Consider the following 27,256-nt stretch of genomic DNA (forward strand, 5'->3'; position numbering starts at 1 on the left):
GCTCACGCCTGTAATCCCAGCACTTTGGGAGGCCGAGGCGGGCTGATCACCTGGGGTCAGGAGTTTCCAGCCTGGCCAACATCGTGAACCACCCCCCCTCCCCGCCCCGCGTCAGTACTAAAAATACAAAAATTAGCCGGGCATGGTGGCAGGTGCCTGTAATCCCAGCTACTTGAGAGGCTGAGGCAGGAGAATCGCTTGAACCCAGGAGGTGGAGGTTGCAGTGAGCCGAGACCATGCCATTGCACTCCAGTCTGGACAACAAGAGCAAAACTCCATCTCAAATCAGTCAATCAGTCCGCAACTAGGGCTAGTGCAAGGTAGCTAGCTGTTTTCTCTTGTGAATTAATTATTGCATTTATCATGTATAAACATCTAAAAGATTCTGATTGCTTCCCATTCAAGTCCAAGGCCATCCTCCAAGAAGCTGCTCTAACGCTGCCTCCGAACGAGGCGAGGTCGGCTGCGGGTTTCCCGCCCTGGCCTCCCTGTTTGCCCACTGGGGTACTCTGAGCCTACCTCGGGGCTCTTTGGGCCTCAGTTTCCTGCTGCATGGTGGGGAAAATGATGCCAGGGCTGTTCCTAATTAGGGTCAAGTGAAATCACACGTGAACTACTCTTACTAATAGAACATTCCGTAGAAATGTTAAGGGATTCTTATTACTCACACACATGCCCACTCCAAATATTTCAGTTGGTTGGTTCCTCCCAACCCCTACTTTTAGGAGCGTCTGAAGAAGAAAGTGAAGGAAAAGACAAACCACAAGGAAGGGATTTCGTGAGGTTATGTAGGTACGCTGGATCCTCTCCTTCACTACTCAGTGTGGTCTGCGTGCCTTGACCTTCTTAGGGAGGTTTAGGATCTGTGGTATCTTTTTATACAATGCAGATTCAGTAGGTCTAGGATGGGCCTAAGAATCCACATTTCTACCAAGTTCCCAGCAGAGATTGCTGGGCCACGAACCACAGTTAAGTACCAAGGCTGTAGATCATTTAGAATCCTGGGCAGCTTTTTAAAAACTGTGATGCTTAGACTGCACCCTTAGAGATTCTGATTTAGTAGGTCTGGGCTAGAACAGAGGAAATTAATATTTTTTAAAAGCTCCCCAGGTGATTCTAGGATGCAGCCAAGATTGAGAACCTCTAGTCTAGATGATGATGGTAATAATAGCTCTTTTGAGCAACACCCTATGCTAAGCGCTTTAGATGCTCCATCTTCTGTAGTTTCCAGAACAGCCCTAAAAGATACCTATTGCAATTACCTCCATTTTATAGATATGGAAAGTGAAGCTGACAGAGGTGATGTGACTTACCAGAGCTCACACAGCTGATACACAGTAGGTCCATGAGGTCTGTCCTGTGTCTGACCCTCCTACCAGCAAAGCTTCAGACTCATCTCTGAGAAGTGCTTCAACTATATTTTCTTATCCTTTTTCAATGGAACTCCTCTTACTATCTTTCCTTTAAACTCTCAAAAGCCCTCCCAAAGCTCTCTCAGGGTTTCGAGGCATATTCTGCCTGATTACATAGTGTATTTGTCTTGTCTAGAGTCCCAGATTTAAAACTTGTATCTACTTCCATGTATATGCTTTGCAGCACCAAGCAGAGTATCTTACATGTGTTTGTTATTAATACTTGTTGCATTTTGTGGTTCAATACCCAATGTATCTTCCAGAAGCCTCTATTATGATACAGATTCCTCTATAATCCTGGTTATTCAGCATGCTCTATAAACTCTTCCCGCTGTTTAGGATTATGTAGTTGACAAACTGCTTTTGCATATACCATCAGTGGAACCACTGAGGAGCAGTATGCTCGCCCAAATATTATAGCTAATATTCCAAGACTCTTGTTACATGAATAATCTCATTTAATCCTCACCATGACCCTACCAAGTCATTATTATTGTTGTTATTCCCATTTTATGGTTGATGAAACTGAGATCAGGTTGTAACTTGTCCCAGCCATAGAGTCAATGAGTAGAGGCAGAACTGGAATGCAAGCAGCCTGCCCCAAAACCTAACTCTACACTTCCACAGGTGGCAGATTATGCTGATTTATGTTTTCCCTCCTAGAAACAAAAAGGGAAAGCGGTATTTTATTTTATTTTATTTTTGAGACGGACTCTCGCCCTGTCGCCCAGGCTGGAGTGAGTGCAGTGGCACGAGCTCGGCTCAGTGTAACCTCTGCCTCCAGGGCTCAAGCAATTATCCTGCCTCAGCCTCTCCAGTAACTGGGATTACGGGTGCACATCACCACGCCTGGTTAATTTTTGTATCTTTCGTAGAGACGGGGTTTCACTATGTTGGTCAGGCTGGTCTTGAACTCCTGACCTTGTGATCCGCCCACCTTGGCCTCCCAAAGTGCTGGGACTACAGGCGTGAGCTACCGTGCTCTGCGAGATCAGTAAAATTTTATCCCTGGGTATGATTGTATGACTATTGAGCCATACAATATAGGTGAAAAATAATTAAACAATAGAAAAATAATTAAATTTTGGTAGTGACTATCATTCAAACTGGTAAACTTTTCTGCCATTTTTACACAGGGAATATTTATGAATAAGTACAGTTTCTATTTAATTGCTAGGTGAATAGAAACTGAAGATGCCTATATTCTTAGCATGAGTTACTTTTCATTTTGAATTTTTAATAAAAGAGATGTAATATGTTGACTTCAAGTTTTGTGAATAGCTTGGTTGCAAAGAAGCACACTTATTAAGTGTAGCTTTACAGTGAATTGGGGCATCCAAAGCTGATTAACAAAGCGGATTCCTGTTGAGTGTATCACACAGAAACCCTCTTGGTTTTCCCCAAACTCTTTTGTTGTGACTCAAGACTCTTTCACCCCATTCCTTAGGACAATGACTTGAAAACATTTCAAAGAAATTTCCACCCAAAATAGTGGAAGGAGTTGAGAGAACAATGAGCGTTTTTGCCAGCAGAGGGCGAGCTTGGCTCGTTTCTACAGGATTGTTTCTTTGGGATACCTGTCTGTAGAACAGTGAACAGACGTTCATTCAGCAAAGAGAAGTACACGTTTCTCAATATCTCACTACAAACACATTCCACTGAAAATCTTTTAATGTACATGTATATATAGCTTAGAGAGTCTGTTCTTTTCCGCAGCACTGAACAGATTATCTACATCAAACTAGAAGCTCAACTGAGACACTCAGTAAGGAAGTCATAGATGGAAACCCTGGAGGGTTTTCCTTATTTTTGTAAAGTGCACTATGATTTTTCTTACCTATGAACTCATAACTTCTGAAATCACTTAGTATCACCAATGATTATAATCAAATTTCTCAGAAAACGGGGGATATTACAAGCAACTTTTACTTTGTTAGGGTCATTATGAACCCTTAAGGGAAAACAGAGTCTCTGAGCACCTTTTTGTTGTACCGGTTTTTGTTGTTATTGTTGTTTGAAACAAGGTCTCACTCTGTCACCCAGGCCTGAGTGCAGTGGTGCCATCATAGCTCACTGCAGCATTGAACTCCTGGTCTCAAGTGATCCTTCCACCTCAACCTCCCAAGTAGATGAGACTATGGGACGTGTGCCACCATGCCCAACTAATTTTTAAAAATTGAGATAGGAGTCCCATTATTTTGCCCAGGCTAGTCTTGAACTCCTGGGTTCAAGCAATCCTCTTCCTGCCTCGGCCTCCAAAAGCTCTGGGATTACAGGTGTGAGCCACCATGCCTGACCTTATTGTATTAGTTTTTATAAATTTTAATTATAAAGATTCCAATCTAATGTTCTTTCTTGATTAAAATTATGGAAATATCCCAATTAGATACAGTACATGATGGTAGATGGGATGGTTTTTATCAGTTACCATTTTAAATGCTAATTATTATGGTAATCCTTTTTAGAAAGAAATCTCTAGAATTAGAATTCTAGATGGTTCCCAAATAGCTACTAGCACTAATTTTTCATTTTCATCTAATAAAGATAGGTAGTAACATCAAACTATAGTGTATTTTGCTCTCCTTCCATTTTCATTTCCCAAATAATTGAAAATTATTTTAAGTAAATTTGCAATAATAAACTTGAGATGACTTAATTATCCAAACTGAAGGTATCTGTCTTTTTCAAATTTATTTTTAAATTTGAATGACTATTGTAGATTTGTCACTCCTTCCCATTTTGATAGTATATCCTAAGCCAGATGTGTTGTGGGTTAAACATATTTTTAAGTTAGTAATGTCTTCCTTTACAAAGCATACCAAAGTTCAGTCACACTGTTACATGTTAAAGGAGTAAGTATGGTATAAATTCAGAGGAAAATTTTTCTTATTTATAAAAATGTTTTTAGAATTTTTGATAGTCTCACGAGTAAGTAAAATTAACAGCATACCAGAATGTTCTCGAAATGTTTGGTTCCTATGTGACCAGGGAATATAACATATTTTGTTAATTGTAGATATGGTATCAGGGGGATCCTGATTTGATACTAGCCAACAATAAGACTTGCAAACCTTTCCCCGCAGTGTGCACACAGACCACAGGTGAAGTACTTTACCTGTACTAGCGCCACGGTACCCACACTTTCTGGGTTTAAGTCCCAGCTCCACTGCTTATTAGTTGCGTGACCTTGGGAAACTTATTTAACCTTTCTGTACCTTTGCTTTCTCACCTGTAAAATGGGGATGATTTTTTAAAAGTACCTAGCTCATAAGGTTTCTGTGAAGATGCAATGAGTTATTGTTTGCAAAGCACCTACAAAAATACCTAGCGCATAGTAAGTGCTATGTATGTATTTTCCTTTATTATTATATAACCTTATTTAGTCCTTACTACATACAACCTCTTGGGCAGGCCCAGCCTCATAGGTGTACCACCTGTGAAGTTACCCAGGACCCCAGGCTAAGAAGGGCCTGTGCTTGGTTTAATTCTCTGCTGCTATCATCTTGAAATTCTTAATAAAAAGGGGTCCCACATTTACATTTTGCATTGAGACCCATATTTTCTTGGGGTAAATAGTATTATTGTCCCCTGTATTATTGTGGCTTTGTACAAATAGCAACCTCAGTGTTCTCACCTGTAAACTATGGTGTAGTTACCCAGTAATTACAAGGTCTTTGGGAGAATTAAATGAGATACTGAATCAGCAGTGATTGGCACATATAAGTTCTCAGAAATGGTATATATTATTATTATTATTGTTACCATTTCTCTTTATAAAATAACTAACCTAATATTTCCGTGCTTCTATAAATTCTTATTCTTGCTTGCAAGCACAGGAAACTTTCAGTGCAGTTAAAGGTTTACTGAAAGTACAGAATAAAATCATAAAACTCATCTCTGGCAAAATTAAGATAGGTTTATGGAGGGAAAAGTTCACATATTTACTGTTGGAGAGGTACCTTATTAAAATCTGAGGCTTCTGTAGATCTTAAAACTGAAGAAGTTTTTTGTTCTATAGACCTAGACTAGAGAAGCATTCACGACCTTTGAGAAACTTTTCAAATAAATAATATTATCAATAAAAAGTAGGCTCAATACAAAACAAAGCAAAACACTGAAGACTACATCAATCCAAATATTTATTCATACTGAATTTTACTAATGTAACAAATGAATTAATGGAGTAAGACCCCTAAAGTATAAAGGCAAAGGAAAATGTAAGAAGAGACCACTGGACCCCGCAATCCATTTGCAACATCTCAAATTCAGATCATTATGATTTTTGTTACCAGTAAGATACTTTATGCCTTAACATTAGTTGTATCGTAGAAGGTAAATAAAGTATTTTGTAGACTTTGATGACGTATAAAATATTATTCTTTCAAACATAATTTAAAGGTCAAAATAACATATTCTTTTATAATTTACTTTAGAAGATAGGACAGAAATCTGTCTCTACAGAGGATAGAATAAGGCCTTCTAAAGAAAATTGGAGTACAGCATTTGTTTTGACAAAAAAATATAATTAACGGAAAGTTATTTTATTTCGCCTTTACAGAATTAAGAATATAATATATGTCCTTTCCACAGTAGTATTTGCCAATCAAAACAAAACTAATGAAAAGCCTCTGGCAATCAGAAGTTCTTCTGATTTATTTTTATATCCATCCTCCAAATTTTAATTTGTTAGGTAAGTACACTCTGGAAAGATAATCTGATGATAGGAAAGTCAAAGCTTGAATTTCTGCCTTCATTTTAGAGTCTGCCATTATTTCCATCTGTCAATAAAAGTAAAATGTACTCATACCGGAGTTCTTAGCTGCATTTCTGTCAATTCAACAAACTAGTAATCTAGAATTGCTTTATTCTCCAAAACCAGGGACAATAGCCTTAAGGGTCAGCCAGAATATTCTAGAGCTGCTACAGCTAAAAATATCTGGAGTGAGAATACTCTGTATGCTGTCTTCAATAATTAGGGATAGTCTGAAATCTTTATGATTTCTTCTTCCTTTTTTTAATCCCACAAACTACGATACAGCCATCAAGAATGTGTATATAACCATGATAAGGATACAAACAGGCCAGCTCCATTCACTGATATCATCTAGTAGCATTCATATGATTCAATTTCAACAACTTTACTGCCAAACAACACTTATGTTAGTCGTGTCATATAAACTTTCAAGAGGGATATTTTCAAAATACGATGTGAATAGCCACTACTAAAGTAAAAGACAATTAAACATGCAACACTTGAGTTGTAAAAGGAAACATACTTCTTTTCTCCAAAATGGTTGGCAGGTAACATAAGGTCTCCTCAGGATACTGTCAAGTTTCATTTGGTCCCTTTTTGTCAGTGGAATCAAACTATCTTTAGGTACATTTAATCTGGAAAAAAGTAGGTGAAAAAAATCAGTAAAAAAGTGTTTCTGTAACTTGAATGTCATGTATTTTGCCTGTATTTATGGTATTACTTCAAGAAACTCAGAAATAAGAAAATTAGTACAGATCTACCTCTTACATCCAGGATTGAGGGGATCTGTCATGTCTTAGACCAGCAAGTTTTCAAGTTCATAGTGGAAGTTTGTGTTTCCACAGTAAGATTCTAAAGTTTCTTTTTTCCTTCATGTCACACTCGTGGGATGATGACAGGATGACAGGAAGACCGATATTGGTTATTAAACAAATGCCAATAGCACTACCATCATGTATATAGATACCAGGGCAGCTTAATAATGTACACTAAGCCTCTCAGAGCTTCACACTCTTCTGGCAGTGAGCTCCAATATGCATGGCCAACGGCTGAGATTCACTGAGGGACTTTGGGTTCCATTGAGTATTTAATTCTTCATAATTCATTGAACATGCTGGGCTATGGAAGTTAGTCTCTCACTTTTATCACTTCACACACACACACAAACACATTCTTACCTATCTAGTTTTAAATTTGAAAAACGTGGAATATAACTTTATCATGGTATGTGTTTTAAAAATAGAACATGAGAGGTCCTGGATTTATGGTGTGGTCTACCTTTTGAAGTCACAAATCCTAGATTTCCCAGGAGAGTCTTTTTCAATGTGTCCATAATTATGACCATTTGCCAGGGGCAGCTCTTGGATAGGGGTGACAATTTGATTGAAAGGGAGGCATAGAGGATTTCCCTTGCAGCCCGGCTTCTGTAGCTACCGTAGTGTTTTTCCTTTGATTGTATATCCATTTGGAGTGGCTTTTTAGTGCACTGATAGAATTTATGAGATGCAGCTAGAGTTTCTTGAAGCCATTCACCTTAATAATTATCAGATCATATGTCTTGAATTTGTGTTAAAATTGTTTTTATACAAACAGATCACCCCCAAGGGATTTTCACCATGACACACATACACTAAATTGAACACGTTAATCCACTGGAGTGTGAATATTCAAAAATAAAAAATGAAATGTTTCCTCTTGGACCCTCATTTTATAGGAAGTGGCTGATCACCCAAAACCTGTTCACATTCCATATTTAGGAAACAAGCACCGGTTATCAAGGATTGCTCACCACTTAAAGAAATCCAATAAATATGTTTAAATTCATTCTTACTGACCAATTAGAACAATAAAACATTTTAAAATATCATATTAGCAGAGGTGAAAAAAATGTTAATGCCGTAAGCTGAGGGACAGGTGGACTCTTACTCTTCAGAGAAAGCAAGAAACTTAATCTATCCAGACAACAGTCAAACCCTGATTATGGGGATCTCCTTTGACCCACCAGTTCTTCTGGGAATTCAGCCTAAGGGACTAATTAAGGATGTGCATAGAGATTTAGTTACAAGAGACTCCATCAAAGCATGACCTATGAGAATAGAGAATTGGAAACCACTTAAATGGCTACGAGGGAATGGCTGAATAAACACTAGCACATCTAGAATTAAAACTCAGCAACAAAAGATGCTAAAATAAGAAATGTACTTTATTGACATGGAAAAGTGATCACATTGTGTTGCTGTGTTTTAAAAAAAGCAGATTACAAAATAACAGAGTATGATCTCAGTTTTGTGAAAAGTTATGGCTATGCACAAAAAAAAAATCTACAAAGGTAAGGCTGCTGATCTGTAGGTGATATTTAACTTGTTACTTAAAATTTTTTCTATAATGAACATATATATTAAACTTGCCAAACTTGAGGTTCCCAAATTTTAATACTCTTAAAATGATATTTTTCTTTTGAAGTTAAAAATTTAAATCTATGACAAAATTGATTCATATGGCAAATGATGTTGTCAATGGTTACAATTTAATTGGATTTACTGTATTGTACTTTTTTTTTTTTTTTTTTTTTTTTTTTGGAGACAGAGTCAAGCTCTATTACCCAGGCTGGAATGCAGTGGCGCGATTGTGGCTCACTGCAACTGCCGTCTCCCAGGTTCAAGCAATTCTTGGGCCTCAGCCTTCCCGGTAGCTGGGATTACAGGCATACAGCACCACACCCAGCTAATGTTTGTATTTTTAGTAGAGACAGGGTTTGTCATGTTGCCCTGATTGGTCTCAAACTCCTGGCCTCAAGTGATCCACCCACCTTGGCCCCCCAAAGTGCTGGGATTACAGGCGTCAGCCACCACGTGCCCGGCCTACAATGTATTCTACTTTTAAGTATAAAAAGTGTATAAAATGTCTTAACCATAAAAGTAAAACAAAAAGTTTTTAGCTAGCTGAAAGTGTAACACATTAACCAAATTCATGTGTTAAATATTTTAGTAGTTGAAACAGAAACATTAATGAATTTAATTCATAATTATATAATAATAAGTCATCGTGGACAATATAAATAAAAAACATTAAGAGCTTTCCCTTGTGGTGACTTTTTACACTTATTGTTACATATGACAATGAATTGTCATTTTAAATATCCTAGGTCTACTATACTATCTAACCTTTTAAGATCAGAAGGGAGAAGACCAAGCCATCTAATAGCTGGAACTGTGAGATGATGAGCTTCAAAAGACATAGACTAAAATAAAGAACAAAAGTATATTAGGTGAGGCTAAATTGCAGAAAACTAGCATTCTTGTTTTTCAGTCAATTTTTTCACTTATTAAGAAGGACAACCACTAAAGCTGGCTTCACATGCCCAGAGCCCACAGAAGTAAGAAAACCATCAGCAGCTATGCTAAGCTGGGCTTTTAGTGAAGGTGTTAAAACTTCTCTGAGTTAAGTGCGGTGGCTCATGCCTATAATCCCAGCACTTTGGGAGACCAAGGAGGGAGGATGGCTTGAGCTCAAAAGTCCAAGGTTGCAGTGAGCTGTCACTGCACCACTGCACTCCAGCCTGAGTGACAGAGTGAGACCCTGTCTCAAAACAGCAACAAAACCACCACCACCACAACTTCTATGTAGTGTTTCTGTATTAATTTTCTAAAGCAAACTATAAATGAAGCTCTCTGACCTACATTTCTTATTGTTCATGATTTCCCATCTTACACCCTGCTCCACCATCCTTTTCATCTGCTATAAATTTCACCATGCATCAGAATCCTTGGAGGATCCCACCCCTAGAGATTTTGGCTCAGTAGTTCTGGATGGGGACTGAGATTTGCATTTCTAAGAATCTTCCAGATGATGCTGATGCTGCTGGTGTAGGACCACATTGTGAGACCACTGGTATATGGTAATTGCAGACACTGGTGGTGACATTTATTGTTTCCGTTTCTCCTTATGGCAAGAGAAAAGGGATTAGAAAAGTCAGAATTCAAGGCTCTATATAATATTTCGAGTATATTTGGTGATCAGACAGCGTTGTTGTTACCCCAGAGCCCCACAGTTCCTTCAGTATGCCAAGAGAGTGCAGGATAATACTGCCGCTTGCCCACAGCTAATCCCACTCTGTCATCTGTGGTTGCACTGGTCATACTGGGAGCTGGAGTCACAGCCGCTGACACACAGATTGCTCCTAGAATAGGATACTAGGCCCTCAGTTACACTTTGGGCACTCTCAGCCTACTTGAGGGTGATTAGTAAATGCAGAAATAACCTCAATGAATATAAAATATCTAAATAATAAAAAAGGAAAACTGCTTTTCTATACTTACCATAGATCCATACTTATAGATGCACATTATTTCTATGCCTGTTAAAAGAAAGTTAACTATAAAATTAGTCTCCTTTCATATTACAGGTTAATTTGCACTCTCAAATTTTATCTGCTATGTATAATTTTAATTTTGTGGACATCACCAGTGAAAAATTTACCATTCTCAGTTTAATATGACAAAATAACAATAAATTGTCTCAAATAATTATAGACCTAATTTTAATGTAATCATTTTCTTTTAAAATGTTTTATAAAAGTGTCCTGAGAGTAGAAAACACAACTACAGGCTGGGCACCGTGGCTCACGCCTGTAATCCCAGCACTTTGGGAGGCCGAGGTGGGCAGATTACCTGAGGTCACGAGTTCGAGACCAGCCTGGCCAACATGGTAAAACCCCGTCTCTACTAAAAGTATAAAAAATTAGCCAGGCGTGGTGGTATGTGTCTGTAGTTCCAGCTACTCAGGAGGCTGAGGCAGGAGAATCACTTGAACCTGGGAGGCGGAGGTTGCAGTGAGCCGAGATCGCGCCATTGCACTCCTGGGTGACAGAGCAAGACTCAATCTCAAAAAAAAAGAAGCAGAAGAAGAAGAAAACACAACTACAAATATGATTTAGTTATGACTATTGTTGTAAATAGTCCAATGACAAATTACCATGTGGATCAGCATCTACAAGAGTGAAAACAGGAACATGAAACGTATCCCACAGTTTCTTGACTAAAAGTCTTGTGTTTAGGTCAGGAACTCCCTTTCCCTAAAAGCAAGATGAAAATTAAGAATTTTAACTTCAGTAGAATAAAATGGCTACAACTACACTCTTATTAATAATTTAAAAGTTAGGCCGGACGCAGTGGTTCACGCCTGTAATCCCAGCACATTGGGAGGCCGAGGTCGGGGGATCACCTGAGGTCAGGAGTTTGAGACCAGTCTGGCCAACATGGTGAAACCCCATCTCTACTAAAAATACAAAATTAGCCAGGTGTGGTGGTACACGCCTGTAATCCCAGGTACTTGGGAGGCTGAGGCAGGAGAATCACTTGAACCTAGGAGGCGGAAGTTGCAATGAGCTCAAATTACGCCATTGCACTCCAGCCTGGGCAAAAAGAGTGAAACTCCATCTCAAAATAATAATAATAATGATAAATTATAGGTTATGCTCATACAATGGTTAGTACTCTGCATGTGGCCACAGCAACCCTGGTTCATATCTGAGTCACAGCACCAAAAAAAAAAAAAAAAAAAAAAAAGGTTACATCTTCCTACCTTGGATTTCAGGTGCTGAAAGACTGGTGTTGACTGTGAAAAAAAATGTACATTATATACATACAGAGTGAAGGACTGGGAATTATGACAGTCCTAGGAAATGATCCTAAGGAAATATTTCAGCAAAAACAGAAATAATAAACATCCTACATATTTAAAGATGCTCACTGAAGTGTTATTTAAAATGGCAAAAACTAATATAAATAGCCAAAATATCTAACAACAGGGATGTGGAGAGGCAGCATAGTACAGTGGTGATCTGCAGCAGTTGCGGGGCTAGGTAGCCTGAGCTCACATCTCACCTCTGCTACTTCTTAGCAGCATGAACTTGAATGAGTAACAAAACCACTGTGTGGTTTGGTGCTCTGTAACAACATATGAGATTATTATAGAAATTAAATTATTTAATAATCATAAAGCACTTAGAAGAGTACCTGGCTTAAATTTAGGGTTTAATAAAACTTAAATGGTGGGATAATATTATGAAGTCATTAAAATAATAATTATGTAGAAAAGCAAATTGAAGAGTGTTACAACGTTAGAGAAAAGCAGAAAACCAAATGAAACAGGGAGCAGAAGAAGAGCGCAGAGCAGCCCTGGAGATTCAGAATGGGCTTTGGGTCACAGCTCCGAGTTTGAATTCCCTCTCTGCCTGTCATTAGTGGTGTGATGTTGGGCAAGTTTCTTAGTCTCTTTAGGCCGTGGCTTTATCTATAAAATCAGCATAAATATGCCTGTCACACCGAGTGATGGCATTATAGCAACATGGAGTTTAACTATTCAAATCCAGTCCTGGTTTTGAATAGCCATAGAGATGTGGTAAAATACCTTCCTGCATTCCAGTACCCCATTATTAAAGTGAAGATGATGTTAGTACCTACCTCCTAAGGCCGTTGAGAGCCTTTACAAGTTGACATGTGATAAACACCAGTAAATGTCAACTCTTACTATGTCAAGTGCTTAGCAGGGGTCCTAGCTCATCATGAGTACTTATTGTATTTTCATAATGTTCCTTGGGAAAAATAATAGCACATGAACACAGTAGAGGAGTCAAACAGTATTAAAGGACCTGGTGAAAAATGGCTCTTCCTAATATGGCCCTCGAGTCCCAGCCTTTCCTTGAGAGGCATTTGTGAGAGATGTTTATGCAGGCAGTGAGGAGCGCTGCCCTGGAGAGGAGGCGGAATGGAGTCTTAGAAGGGCTGACCAGTTCCACAGAGGCATCCAGATTTGCAGTAGTAGTATCAGACAAAACCAAAAGTTTTTGAACTGGCAAGGAGGGAAATGACAAGTCTGGTGTGGCAAGGAATCGGTTAGGTAGAATGAGAGATAATTGATGTCAGGGGACTGTCTGGAGGCTACCAGGTGGTTGTCTTGTGTAAGAATGAAAGGGGAAGGATTAAGGAGAAAGGGCTGAAATGAAACAGATTCCCAAGGCCAATTCAAAAGGACTTGGTGATCATGGGATGTGAGGAGTAAGTCAAACTGACTCTGATGTGTGGACCTCATTGCAGTGTCTGCACCGATAGCCACAGGACAAGTGGCAGGAACACTCAGCTTTTTCAAGGAAGAAAGCTTTTGAGTGTGGTTTTAGAAACATGAACTCATCAAGGTTACAGTGCTCTATGATCATGCCATGGTACTTCGGCCTGGGCAACAGAGCGAGACGCTGTCTCTATTAAAAAAAAAAAATGAACTTGAGGTGATAGCCAGCTTTGAGGACGTTTAAATAAACACATTGGAAATTCCCGTTCTATGATTCCAAAGGATGCATTATATTGAAAACAGGACATTGTGTAGATAATATTGTAAATCCTCTTACCAATCACCATAACAGTATATGTTAGTCTTGGAATTGTAGTAAAGTTAGATAATATACCGTAATCATAATGCATGGAGACAATTTGTTGCAAAAGTTGTCATCTAGAAGCCGCTGAAATGTTGCATCTTTTTCCACAATTAATACAAACTTTGCATCTGTAACTAAATCTGTGAAGTTAAGGCTGATAAATTGAAAGCAAGAGTATTTCAATTTAATCACCAACTAAATTAAGGTGCCATATAGATAATTCAAAAGCAGCTATAGATACAACATTTTAATTTGTACCTTCAAACATATAAACATATCTATTCATATATTCAGATATCTGTCTCTTCCACTAGATGGTGAGCTCCTAAAAGAGTCCTAAAGAAGGGACCATGGTGTGTTCATCTTGACTGCTGTAGGGCCTAACTTGTTGCTTACACATTATGAAGGCTTGGCTTACCAAAGGAATTAATGAATAAATGAACATTCCAAAAGTTTAAATAGTTTTCCCACTTAAAGGATACTCCGAATTCCTTGAATATTCGATGGCACAGCAACAGCCTTTAAAAAAAAAGTTTTTATCTTACATAAAAAGCAAAATAACCACATTTTTAGTTTATCACAAAGCCCTCTGTTTTTATTTTTCTTTGACCATACTAGTCATCGGAGACTTATTACTCTGTTAAAAAATAGTAGAAAACAGCTTTACTCTTCAGTAAGAAAACCGGCACATGACTCACAGCAATTCTCCCAACAGGGGTACTAAGTTTAGTATTGTAGGCTCTCTTTGTATCAAAGCCCAGCAAATAGTTTAGTATTAAAAATATTACTTTCAGAACCAGAAAATTTTATGAAGATTACTAAATAACACGCTAAAATGATCAAGCCACACTTTATCTGAAAATAATAGTGCATTTTTAAAGAGTTATATATGTATGTTTATTTCAATCTGACATTTGACAATTAGCATAATTTGAAACTATGTAATGTACAGTTCTGTAAAGCATATTCCCATTCATCTTTCAGTTTTATTTTGAAATCTTAAGCTCTAGGTTACATAACAAAGCAAGAAATAAAATTATGCTTCAAAACTGAAGGAGCTAGAAGAATTAAAGCTGTGAAAACATCAATGATGCTTCTTACCGTTGCACCACAGGTACAATTAACTTTGGTGCCATCTTCCTCGATATATCTTAAGTTGCCAGCAATTAAACCTTTTGATGTAGATAACTGCAAAAAATAATAGACATATTTGAAACCTGCTTCACGAATATGTTTTATGCTATTAAGTCACTCCTTGTGTTCATCTGCTAAATTACTGGCATTTTCACTTGGATTGAAATTTAAGAGATGAAAGAGAAAATATGTAAAGGTATTAGGAATTAAAAATGTTTGGTAATTCATCAGTTTGGTCCATTCACCCAAAGGAATATATTGAGAATATATTACCTAAATTTATAGTGAGAAAAATGCAAGCATCAAATAATAACAAAAGAAGACTATATTATGTTTTAAAATTATGTTTTGGCCAGGCGTGGTGACTCACGCCTGTAATCCTAGAACTTTGGGAGGCCAAGGCAGGCAGATCACGAGGTCAGACCATCCTGGCTAACACGGTGAAACCCAGTCTCTACTAACAATACACAAAATTAGCCGGGCGTGGTGGCAGGCGCCTGTAGTCCCAGCTACTTGGGAGGCTGAAGCAGGAGAATGGCATGAACCCAGGAGGCGGAGCTTGCAGTGAGTTGAGATCACGCCACTGCACTCCAGCCTGTGTGACAGAGCAAGACTCCGTCTCAAAAAAAAAAAAAAAAAAATTATGTTTCATACAAACATTTTGTTTTAAAATAAAATGTTTTGTATTAGGTACTACTTACTATATGTAGACTCCTCCTTGACACTTTTAACATACAAGAAACGTCATTGATAATATTGTCGATGACAGTCTGGTTACCAAAGAGTTGGCTGTCAGTGTAATATATGTCCCTATGAAAATTTAAAATACATATTTTTAATTAACCATATTCTCTTTGAATATGACAAGTATTAGAGTGTTAACTGAAGAAAGCTTTAACTGGATGAAAACACAACATATAAAGAAAGTAAATTATGAGCTATAGTTTAGTCTTACGTAACTTTTCAAAGCATATAATAAAAGTTAATCCAACTATTTCTCACGTTACATTTTGAAGAGTAATGTACTAGAACGATATATTTACCTTTTGGTTGCATAAGTGTTGCTCTGTACTAATTTATAAATCATGGACAATATTTTAAGGATTAGAGCTGGAAAATAAAATTCAACAAACAAGTTACTCATCATTTCTCTTACTGATTCAAAAGATACTGCTATCAAGGATTTTAACTTAATTTTAGTTAACATTTAAAAAATTATCTTTCCAAAATGGGAGGGTTAAGTACAGAACAATTACCTGAAGAATCAGTTAAAATTAATTGCTCTATGGACAGCAAAACTGAGAGGATAATTTTGCACTGAACCACATACCTTGAAAAATATGTTTATGTTGATAACCTACTTCCACAGTTATTGACAATGAAAAATTCTGGAAATTTATTTCATGTATGAAAGTGATCTATTAAAAACAGGTAAAATTATTTAACTAGGAACAAATAAAATTGAGAAGATAACAAAATGTATTTATCCTTTATTACCAAAAGCTAAGAACAATTAACTTACCAAATTTTTGAGCTGATTTTGGTGAATCACTTTTGATCTTTCTCGTGGTGCAATGGGATACCATCTGAAGACCCACAGAATCTTCAAACCTGCCATTTTGTTTAAAGCAAAGGAATAAAGTGAAAAAGACAACTTCTAAACACCAAACAATATATACTTATGGTCTTCTGCACATCATTTAAAACCCACATTTCTTCTCAATTTAAGCACTGAAGCTTTAGGATCAACTGGTTTGAAAGCATAGATCATTCCAGGTGATAACTAAGAAATTAGGTTTGTGACATACAGAGGCACTAAGATAAACCATTTAACATAAATGATCTAACACCTTTGATTAGGGGGTGTGGGAGTGTGTTTGTGTGTGTGTGCATACTTTTTTCCTGGGAAGACATTTTTAGTGTATGTAAAATGTTTTCAAATATTTCACAATTACTTCTCTATTCATTTTAGTAATCTACTCATTTAATAATTTTACTTAATTTAATAAGCTTTGAAATGTTTCATTTCTGATTTACCTGCAAAATTACATTACATAAAATAACAATTTTATTAGGTTGTTAAGTTGAACTGCCAAGCTTCCCCTAAAGGTGGCAGAAGGCACCAGGTGGATATGTCAGGTGTAAGCTGCTTCAAAGCTAGATAAAATCCATCTTTCAAAACATGACTGAAAAGTATACAGCTTATATTACTTATATAGATAATAACAACAGCGATGAAGGAGACTCAAAATTTCTTTCATTTTGTTTCTGTATCTCTTACAAAATATGAGAGGCTGGAAAAAACCTGTATAACTAGGTTCAAGAATTCTGATAAAGCTGTTTGCTGATTTTACCCTTTTTGGACACATGACTTAGCAGGGGCAGAAGATCTGTCAGGAGAAAGCCTTAAATGTGCTCTATGTTCAGGATACTTTTATTTTGGTCTGGTATCAGGATTGGTTATACCTCCCCTGAGCAAGTGGTTTGCTTTTGTGGCATACGTGAGAATTGCATCCATGGCATCTCCCCCTCTGACTGCTAGAAAGCTTAGCTCCAAGTATGCTGCCTATTCTTAGCAAAGTTATGAGACTTTATCACATGCATTTGGAATTCTAACCTCTTCTGGTGCTCCATTCTGTTGGTGCTAGCATTGTTTTCCTTTGCCTCATCTTTCACACCTACTTCTAGTTTACATAACCTCTCTGTATGGTATGCATTTTGTAAACTTCCTAAATCCTTTTTTTGGCAAGGTAAAGGCAATAAAATGAAAAAATATGACCAGAACTCTAACTCAAATAATTTGAATAATGACATAGATATTACATTTAAAAAATAAAAATGAAAAATGCCCACTTTATGTTTTCCCAGCTTGATCTGTTGTCTATCGTGAATGCAGGTGCTTCATTTCTTGCCAAGCTTGTGATTATGTCTTGGATAATATTTTCTATAGATGCAAGAACCTCAGAACTGAAACAATAAACACAGCATGATTCCATCTTAATCATAAATTTTGACTTCATAATATGTAAGATTTTCCCAGATCAATACTAAAGTAACTTTTTATTTTATTCTTTTTTAAGACTAGGTAATTGGGGTGGGGTTTTAAAAAAAGACAAAAAAAAAAGACTAGGTAATCCATGTCAATAATTATCTCTCCCATTAAACCTTTACTACTGCATTAAAACAATTGTATTTACAAATAAATTTCATTTGCTTGTAATTTTACTTCTCAAGCAATTACCAGTTGAAGGTCTCCCTTTTACATTAATGACTAAATTTACAACTATATTTTTATCTACACTTCATATTAACCTACTGTAATCTAGCTGAACTTGAATACAAACTTGACTTGACATACTACTGATAAATGTTTTAATTAAAAAGTGATACAATATTAGCTTTGAATTTCTTTCCCAAAAATGCAATGCAAAAATTTCAAAAGAAACACCTTTTGTGGTCGCACATTACCCTAGTTGATCTCATGCCTTAAAATCAGCTCTTTTGAAATTTAGCGATACAAAAAGGAAAATGTTTAATCACTACCCTGGAAAGAATAAATTGTGAGTTCTGCAACAAACGGTTGACTTGGCAGCTATTACGCCACTCTACAGCAAAATGCGAAGACTAAGCCCAGTTTTCTGTCAGCTGACTGTTAATTTCACAAGCCATCAGCTTCAAAAAATGTTGTTCTGTTATAAACACCATTAACTTATTGTCTAGGAAGAGAAATCAAATGCACTCTAGAAAACGGGCAAAATGTTGAGAGTTTTAATTTCCACAGGAACTTCAGAGTTTTTACTGAAAACTTGTGTTTCAGAAAATGTATTTTAAAACATTTAATCTATTCTAATATTGGGAAGTAAAAACTGACCCAAAAGTAAAAACTGACCCAAATATTCATTTTTCCTAGTTTGGAGAAAAAAAGTGTTGCACGATAATACTGTAACCAACTTTAAGATACAATCAGATTCGTCTACGTCTGCGATATTAACAAGGGACTTGCCACTCTCCTTTTCCCTCATTCTCCTAAGTTCTCCCTCAAACTAAATTATTTTGTAAAAAATTGGTTTGCTTGTAGGTTTTTCAGATTTTTTGGTGGTTGGTTTGGGCTTAAAAATAAAAGGCTGAAAAACTTTGCTGAGCAATCAACCAAGAAAGGAGGCCAAGGAAACAAAGTATTTTTAAGTGAAAGTGGTCCATAACGTAGTCATGTTTTCTGTGGTTAATTCCAACATGGGTAGCTGGAGGGTTCCTGTAATTGATTTTAAATAAATCATTTAAAATATGTACATTCTCTCCACTTGCGAAACAATAAAACATGTTGTCTTATTATAAACCACTTAAAATGTGTTGATGTCCTTGTTAATTCTGAGAAAACCATTCGCTTACTGACAGAAGACATACAACACTCACTCTTTCTAAAAAAACACAAAAACCAAAGAAAAACAAAGTTTAACCTAAAATTTTATCCAAAAAACGTTTAAAAAATACAAAGCTAACTGTACCCCAAACTCCCCAACCTATAAGGATCTTAGGAAACCTTCCAATCCAGCTGCAGGGAGCCTCTGGAACGTTCTAGAAGGGGAACATCCTAGAAGCCACAGAAGGGAGTCTGCCACCTGGCTTTCTTTCTGAGTTCAAAATAACGGTTCAAAGCAGGTGGCGGGTACTCAGGAAGGATCTTTTTGGGTGTTCCTGGCTGGCCACCAAGGGGTGCCTCCTCAGCCTCAACACTAGGAGGCAGCCCGGGGCCAGGAAGAGCAACCGACTTTTCTACAGAGTGGCTGCCTCGCGCCTCGGCACCAGCTCCTGTACCTGGAGGCCAGGCGGCTTCCCCCACTTGGGGGCTCCCGGCCACCTCTCCTCAGGGCAGCCAGCAGGGACTCCCTGTGTCGGTCCAAAACCTCGAAGAACGAGGCCTCGGGCCCCATAGGTGCAAAGGCCATGAGGGCCGACGGCTGCCAGAAGCGCCAGCAGCCCCTGTCCTAGGCTGCGCCCTTGGGGCGTGGCTGCGTGCCTTTCCCGCGCTTTCTGAGCGGCCGGCGCGTGCGCACGCCACACACCCAGAGGCGGGGCTGGAAGGCGTATGCGCAGAGCACGGCGTGGAGTGCGCAAGCGCAGGACTCTCAGGCGCGGTCCCACCTGTGAGGCCCTGAGGCGGGAGCGCCTGTCTGAGTGTGGGTCGCTCAGGCATCGGCCCTGCGCGGCTGAGCTGAGAGATGCTTGTGTGGCGTGCTGTGGATATTGGACCCAGAGTCCCTTGAGATGATTTAATTATTCTGGGAGTTGGCTATTTAGGGACAGCAATATCAGCGATTTTTCATTAAAACAGGTAATGATGAAGATCCAACTGTGTGGGATAACAGTTCTCGGCACTGGGTTCAGCTGTGATTGAGGCGAACGCAATCCCTGTCCTTACTAACGTTTCATAGCAGTTGAATGCCTCCAAAGCCCTTTGCTCTCAGGTCCCTCTTCTGATTCCCTTAAGAACCCCAGAAAGTTCCTAATGTGTCATCCTAATTTTGCAGGAGCCAGGAAAGGTCCGCTCAGAGCAGGCAGGCCTGGGTTAAAACCCCAGCCCTCCCACTCTGTAGGGCAGACCAATTTAGCAAAGAAAATCCAGGACTACCAGTTAAATTAGAATTTCAGATAAACAGCAAATACTTTTTTTTTTTTTTTTTAGGGTAACTACGTCTCATATAATGTTTGGGATATACTTTTACTAAAAAGTTATTTTGTAGCCACGCACAGTGGTACTCACCTGTAGTCCCAGCTACCAGGGAGGCTGAGGCAGGAGGATGGATTTAGAGGCTCCAGGAGCTGGAGGCTGCTGTGCACTAGGATTGTGCCTGTGAATAGCCACTGGACTCCAGGCTGGGCAACACAGGGAGATCTCTTCTCAAAAAAAAAAAAAAAAAAGTTCTTTTTTTTTTTTAATGAAAGGTCTCACATATTTATTACTGAACCCAGCCAACCAACGCATTCATAACAGATTCAAAGAGAAAAAATATATTCTCAGTAAAACATGTACAACTCTCCAGAGAGTGGTGACATTTTCACCTTGATGTGGTAACGTGATTGTGACCTTCAGACAGCATAAATATGTGTGCCCTCTCATGTGCAATTCCTTATAGGCCCAACTTGGTTCTTCTCCAATGTCTCCTTTTGGAGTTGTACCTGATTTTATCCGGTGTTCTTCCGAATCCACTGGGGACGATTTTGCTTTTGTTTCTTGGCCAGGAATTGCTTAATCCCGAAAGTCTTGTGGGAAGACATGGCAAGAAGTGGAGTCAAGCACGCACCACGATGGCAGAGAAAGGAACGTTATTTCATTGTTTATGTGAAATTCAAACTTAACTGGCATCTTGTATTTTATCTAGTTCCTCTCCCTCTATACCATGTCGTCCGCTCACAGACTTGGTGAGTGGTGCCTTTCCCCTACTTGCTCCAAGCCTTCTAGAGCAGAAGATAGGAATTCTGAAGCCCAAGGAAAGGAGTCCTGACTGGGAAGGGTGAGAGGACAGTGGAGCGAGACCCTGGAACAAGGTGGCTCCAAGGCCTTTGGGGGCCTGGTTCTGCATGGGTGGGGTGCTGGGGCTTGGCCCCAGAAGAGCTACTTGGGAGAACTGTTTTGTTCTTTCTGTTCCTGGTAATTTGATAGTTTTCCAACTAAAACTAGTTTCCCATCATAAATAATGCACTCCCTCTGTTCACAGGGATGGCTGCCTGTGTTGATGGCTGTTCTGCATGTACCAAGCACTGTGTTGACGGCTTTACATTGCTGTTATCACAAATACTTCCTCACTGCCTACCTTGCACCAGGCAAGGTTTATTACCGAGGACACAGCTGTGAACAAGGCAGGTAAACCCCTTCCTTTTAGGGAGCTCAGAGCCTAAAAGGAGGAGAGAACTAAGGGCAATCAGGTGAACTCTTCTTTTTTTTTTTGAGACGGAGTTTCGCTCTTGTTTCCCAGGCTGGAGTTCAGTGGCACAATCTTGGCTCACTGCAATCTCCACCTCTTGGGTTCAAGTAATTCTCCTGCCTCAGCCTCCTGAGTAGCTGGGATTACAGGCAAGTGCCATCACACCCGGCTAGGTTTTTGTATTTTTTAGTAGAGACGGGGTTTCACCATGTTGGCCAGGCTGGTCTCGAACTCCTGACCTCAGGTGATCCATCCTCCTCGCCCTCCCAAAGTGCTGGGATTACAGGCGTGAGCCACTGCACCTGGCCAGATGAACTCTTACATAATTAAGTTGGCAGGGTAAGAAATGCACTTAAAATAAATCAATGACTTTAAGAGGTGAAAAATAGTACACCCAATTCACACATGAAGAGACTGAGGTTTGGAGAAATTAACCCTTTTGTGCAAGATTGGACCTCCAGTAAGTGACAGAGCTGAGAGTTAAACCTTGACTCCAAATTCATGCTCTTAACCACTTGGATATGAGGCACCTGTGGGGGTCTGGCTTGGAGTGTGTCATCATTCTCTGGGGGCTTCTTTGGTGGTGGTCTTAGTTTTCTCATCTTTCAAATGAGGGTGTGCGGCAGGTGGGTTCTCATGCATCATCCCCAAAGAGGAACAAGCAAAGGAAAGGCCCTTGCAGGCCGGGAGGTCAATGACACCATCAAGGCTTGTCTGCTGGAAGGTGCCTTTCCCCTGGGACTAGAAACATTTCTGTCCACTTTTCCCTGTCCCCTGAGGACAGAGCCTTTGGTATCACTTAGCATTAGACTCAGGCAGAAGCCAGCAGCCTTGCTAGATCTGACACAGAATGAAAGGTCCTGAGCTGGGTGGGGGCACAAGGAGAGGATCAAAACAGTGAAGTGAAGTGAACAAACCCGTAATAAACCTGGCATTCCTGAGAGGAGAAACCGCAAGGTGCGACTTGAAAGGGCTTGGCTAGGGTTCCCACTGCGCTGACAAAAGCAGGAGGGGCAGCTCACCCTCCAGCAGCTATGCTCTGCCTGTGCCCTGCAGGTATCCTGCTCCACGGCAGGACTTGCAGGCCCTCCCCCAGCAGCTGTGTGCATTACCTTCACATCAAAGTCAACAGTCCCAGCCCCAGGCTGTGAGCAGGAACCAGAAAAACATATTCTGCTCCTAGCAACACATTGCAAATGAAACTGACAAATGCCAACTTGCAGGGCAGTCGCAATACTGAGTTCTCCCTATGGGCCAGGAAGCTTCCCCACAAACCCTACTAGCTGGTGTTTCCTCCAAACTCAGACTCAGTCCCAGAAACACAGTAGAGGCCCAAAACCTTTGTGCAGGCTGGAAAGGAGTATTGTTTAAATTAGGTGCAAAGATCTATTCCACCTCTAACACATCCAAAAAAGGGAAAGAAGGGAGGCAAGGATGGGGAGGCCCTTTCAACTAACCAGACAGGAGAGGATAGCATACTTCTTACATTTAAACAAGGTGGCTTCTCTAGCAAACGTAAGTGAATTTTATCATTTTGTAGATTCATGGCAGGGCACGGTGGCTCACGCCTGTAATCCCAGCACTTTGGGAGGCCGAGGCGAGCAGATCACTTGAACTTAGGAGTTTGAGACCAGCCTGGGCAACATGGTGAAACCACGTCTCTACAAAAAATACAAAAATTAGCCAGGTGTGGTGACCTGAGGTGGAAGGATCGCTTGAGTCCTGGAGGCAGCGGTTAGAGTGAGCTGAGATTCATGCCACTGCACTCCAGCCTGGGCCACAGAGCAGACCCTGTCTCAAAAAAAAAAAAAAAAAAAAAAAAAAGAAAGAAAAGAAAAAAGAAAAATATGTGGTAGATTCTTGTTAGACAAGAAGTAGAGAAAATGCTGTAATATTTTCTTTACTTCTTGAGGGTTTATAGCCATTTTTCCTTTGCATTTTTTAGCTTTCAAAAATTGTAAGACTGCTACATGCTTCTCATAAGATATTGACATAATTTGGAATTGTGTGAGGTGTGAGTGAAAGAGACCTCCCCGCTCCCCATCACTGCAGCTGCACTGGCTCCACCTTCTTGGGTCCTGCTCTTTTTTTTTTTTTTTTTTGAGATAGGATCTCCCTCTGTCACCCAAGCTGGAGTGCAGTGGGGCCATCAAAGCTCACTGCAGCCTTGACCTCCTGGGCTCAAGCGATCCTCCTGCCTCAGTCTCCCAATGTGTTAGAATTACAGGTGTGAGCCACTGCTTCTGGTCTGGTCTGCTCTTCTCGCTGCAACCTTTGGATCCTGGAATTGTTCCTTCCTGCTCTAAGGCCTTTGCACTTGCCTTTCCCTTAGCAGCTTGGGACCTCTTGTCCTTTTTCTTTCCCTACTCCCCTCCCTTCCCCTCCCAAATCCAACCTGGCTAACTCTCCTGCAGCCTTCAGATCGCCCTCTGAACATCTCCCTGAGCTACACCCCTGTGTCTTGACTCCTGGTTACCTTGTGCCCACAGCTCCATGTGGCACATGGAATGATTGAATGAATGACTCCTCATGGGGTTACCTCTGTTACCTATTCCTTGTATTTTATCCCAGGCATTTTTCTATTCATGCCCAAATTAGCAACCTGTCTAGAGTAGGATCTCACTCTGCAGACTGGTATTGCTGCTTCTGGTAATAATAGGAACTGGGGTTCGCTGACGGTCAGACACTGGGCCCAGTGCTTCATGCATAAAATCTCATTTACCCCCTCCCATTTTACAGCAGAGAAAGTTGAGTACCGAGAAGTACAAAAATTGCTGGGTTTCATAGAGATGCAAGTGACAAGGTGCTGACAGGAAGGGTTTCTTTGATCTAAGCCGCTATACGATATTGCCTCAAAGTCAAGGTAACTTAGTACTGATGAATTAATTTGCTTGTTTTTGTAGCCAGTGATCATGTACCAGGATGTGTGATGTAAAGCAGATCATATCCTGGTGTGAATAAAATGAAATCTAATGTTAAGAAGATCACCAAAATATTTGCAAGCCTATGGGTCATCTTATTAACAAAAGCAGGATGTTCACTTATTTTTAGAGAGTGCTGTCATGCACTACCATGGATCCAACACCAGCTTCCATGACTGTCAACTCATGGCCAACGTTTTTTCACCCACATCCACCCGCTTCCCTGCCCTCACACCAGATTATTTTGAAACCAATCCCAAGAATCATATTATTTTATTAATAAGTGTTTCAGCATGTTTCTAAAAAAAAAGGACTCTTAAACACATTATAATTCCATTATCATACTAAAATATATGTTAACAATCATTCTTTAATATCACCAAGTATTCTATCTGTTGAAATTGCCCCAATTGTTTCAGCAATTGTTTTCTTCTCACTTAAAAAAGTTATCTATTTTAATTGACAAATAAAAATTGTATATATCTATCCTATACAACATGTTGTTTTGAAATCTGTATCCATATTTAGCTTGATTAGCTAAATCATGCTAATGAACATACACCTTAGCTCACATACTTATCATTTTTTGTGGTGAGAACACACACAGGTAGTCCTAAAATCTACTCTCAGCGATTTTCAAGTATACAATACCTTGTCATGAACTGCAGGCACCATGTTGTACAGTAGAGCTCTTGACCTTATTCAGCCTGTCTAACTGGAATTTTATATCTTTTGACCCCTATCTCCCCAGTCCCCTAGCCCCCCTCTGTTGCTCACCATGCTACTCCTACTTCTATGAGTTTGGCTTTTTTAGATTTCACATATAAGCGAGACCATGCGGCATTTGTTATGTTTAGTTTGTTTTCATCAAGATGTGAATAAGGTCCATCCACACGTGGCTGTTGGTTGATATGACTCTTAAGTCTCCTAAATTCTATACGTTCTTCTCCACTTTTCTTTCCTTGCAATTTACTTGTTGAAGAAACTGAGTCATTAGTCCCAGAGAGTTTTGTGCAGTTAGGAGTTTGGGGATTGCATCCCTGTGATATCATTTACTATGTTTTTCTGTTTCAAGTATTTCTTATAAATTGAGAGTTGAATTTGGAGGTTTAACTGTTTCTGGTTTGATGTTTTTTCATAAAAATATTTCACAGGTGGTTTGAAATATTTATTTTTCATTTTTAGGTGGAGTCCTGCTCTGTCGCCGAGGCTGGAGTGCAGTGGTGTGATCTCCGGCTCACTGCAACCTCCGCCTCCTGGGCTCAAGTGATTCTCCTGCCTCAGCTTCCTGAGTAGCTGAGATTACAGGTACCCACCACCACACCCACCTAATTTTTGTATTTTTAGTAGAGATGGGGTTTCGCCATGTTGGCCAAGCTGGTCTTGAACTCCTGACCTCAGGTGATCCGACCACCTTGGCCTCCCAAAGTGCTGGGATTACAGGCATGTGCCACCGTGCCCGGCCTAGGTTTAAAATATTTAGAACCTCCATTATAACCTTCCAGAACTCCTGTGGCTGGGGCTTCCAGGTTGAGAACTTCAGAGCTAGCCTCAATCTCAGCCTCTCATTCACTGAAGTAGCAGCCAAGCCTGGGAGGATAAGTCACGCTGAGCAAAATCCCTGCAGCCTGCAAAATCCCTTCACAGACTACTGACCCAGATGGAGAAAGCTGAGGAGGGCTTTAGAAAAAGCAGCTTCCCTATGCTGCACTGAGTCGCCCTGGGGATTTGCAGGGGAGGTTCCCCGAGCTGGTTCGCTTTCTGCTTGCTAGCACGCAGGGTGGCTTTGTGCCACAGCCCAGCCTGACTCATCCTCTCTGCTTTTTATTTCTTTCCTCCTCACACCCTTGCTGAGCTGCTAATTGCTCTCCTCCACCCTCCCCCTTGGTTGGAATCCTGAGGCCCTGACCTAGAGACACCCCATCACAAGTGTTTTCCAGCCAGCTCCAAAACCTCATCTCTGCTTTATTTGAAAATCAGTCAACATTAAACAGAGACTTGCTCTGATTTAAGGAGACTTTTAAAACTCTGAAGTAATTTTCCTTCTCTCCCTTCACTTCTTCTTTTTCTTTTTTATTGTTTGTTTTCCATTTTTTAAGACTTTTTGGCAACTGGTTTTGAGAGAAAGAGACCCTTTTGCAAAGGACCAGAAGGCATGTCCAGTGTTCAAACCCAAGGCCATGAAACCCCCAAGGTGTTTTCCTTTCCACATCTCTGTCTTTTCCACTCCCAGGCACACACCAGAAGGGCTGCCCGATTTACACATTGGCAGGCTTATGATTCATCCAACAAATGGTTTAAGCACCTTCATGGTTCCCAGGGCCCTTCTTAGTACTGGAGATTCAACCAAGCTTGGCATCACCAAGTTCCTGCACACACATTGCTGGGGAAGGCAGATTAAAAAACAAAAAGTCCAGGAACAGTGGCTCATGCCTGTAATCCCATCGTTTTGGGAGGCTGAGGCAGGAAGATTGCTTGAGCCCAGGAGTTTGAGACCAGGCTGGGCAACACATTGAGACCCCATCTCTGCAAAACATTTTTTTAAAAAATTAGCTGGACATCGTGGCTTATGCCAGTAGTCCTAGCTACTTGGGAGGCTGAGGCAGGAGGATCACTGGAGCCCGGGAGGTTGAGGCTGCAGTGAGCTATGATCAAGTCACTGCATTCCAGCTCGGGTGACA

The 27,256-nt window shown here is 39.9% G+C and overlaps 1 protein-coding gene and 1 pseudogene across 2 annotated transcripts; both read right to left on the reverse strand.

The window, feature by feature from the left end:
* Positions 1 to 5,534: 5,534 nt before the first annotated feature.
* Positions 5,535 to 19,788, reverse strand: SPO11 (SPO11 initiator of meiotic double stranded breaks). Of its 2 annotated transcripts, XM_030825221.1 has the most exons (13): positions 19,547 to 19,788; positions 17,585 to 17,698; positions 16,254 to 16,342; positions 15,775 to 15,841; positions 15,433 to 15,541; positions 14,699 to 14,785; positions 14,080 to 14,116; positions 13,628 to 13,737; positions 11,140 to 11,239; positions 10,485 to 10,522; positions 9,330 to 9,406; positions 6,689 to 6,800; positions 5,543 to 6,190 (listed from the first exon to the last, which is right to left on the reverse strand). In XM_030825221.1, exons 1-13 carry the CDS (start codon positions 19,675 to 19,677, stop codon positions 6,071 to 6,073), a joined length of 1,191 nt encoding a protein of 396 aa, XP_030681081.1. In that variant the 5' UTR covers positions 19,678 to 19,788; the 3' UTR covers positions 5,543 to 6,070. The 2 variants fall into 2 exon arrangements, with proteins under 2 accessions (XP_030681082.1, XP_030681081.1); XM_030825222.1 differs by lacking the exon at positions 17,585 to 17,698 and having other exon boundaries at positions 5,535 to 6,190; positions 19,547 to 19,742.
* A 1,071-nt stretch (positions 19,789 to 20,859) lies between these two features.
* LOC115838015 lies at positions 20,860 to 21,007 on the reverse strand (annotated as a pseudogene).
* Between the last annotated feature and the right edge of the window lie 6,249 nt (positions 21,008 to 27,256).

Source organism: Nomascus leucogenys, chromosome 13 (genome assembly GCF_006542625.1).
Source record: "Nomascus leucogenys isolate Asia chromosome 13, Asia_NLE_v1, whole genome shotgun sequence".
In the NCBI taxonomy this organism is placed as follows: Eukaryota; Metazoa; Chordata; class Mammalia; order Primates; family Hylobatidae; genus Nomascus; species Nomascus leucogenys.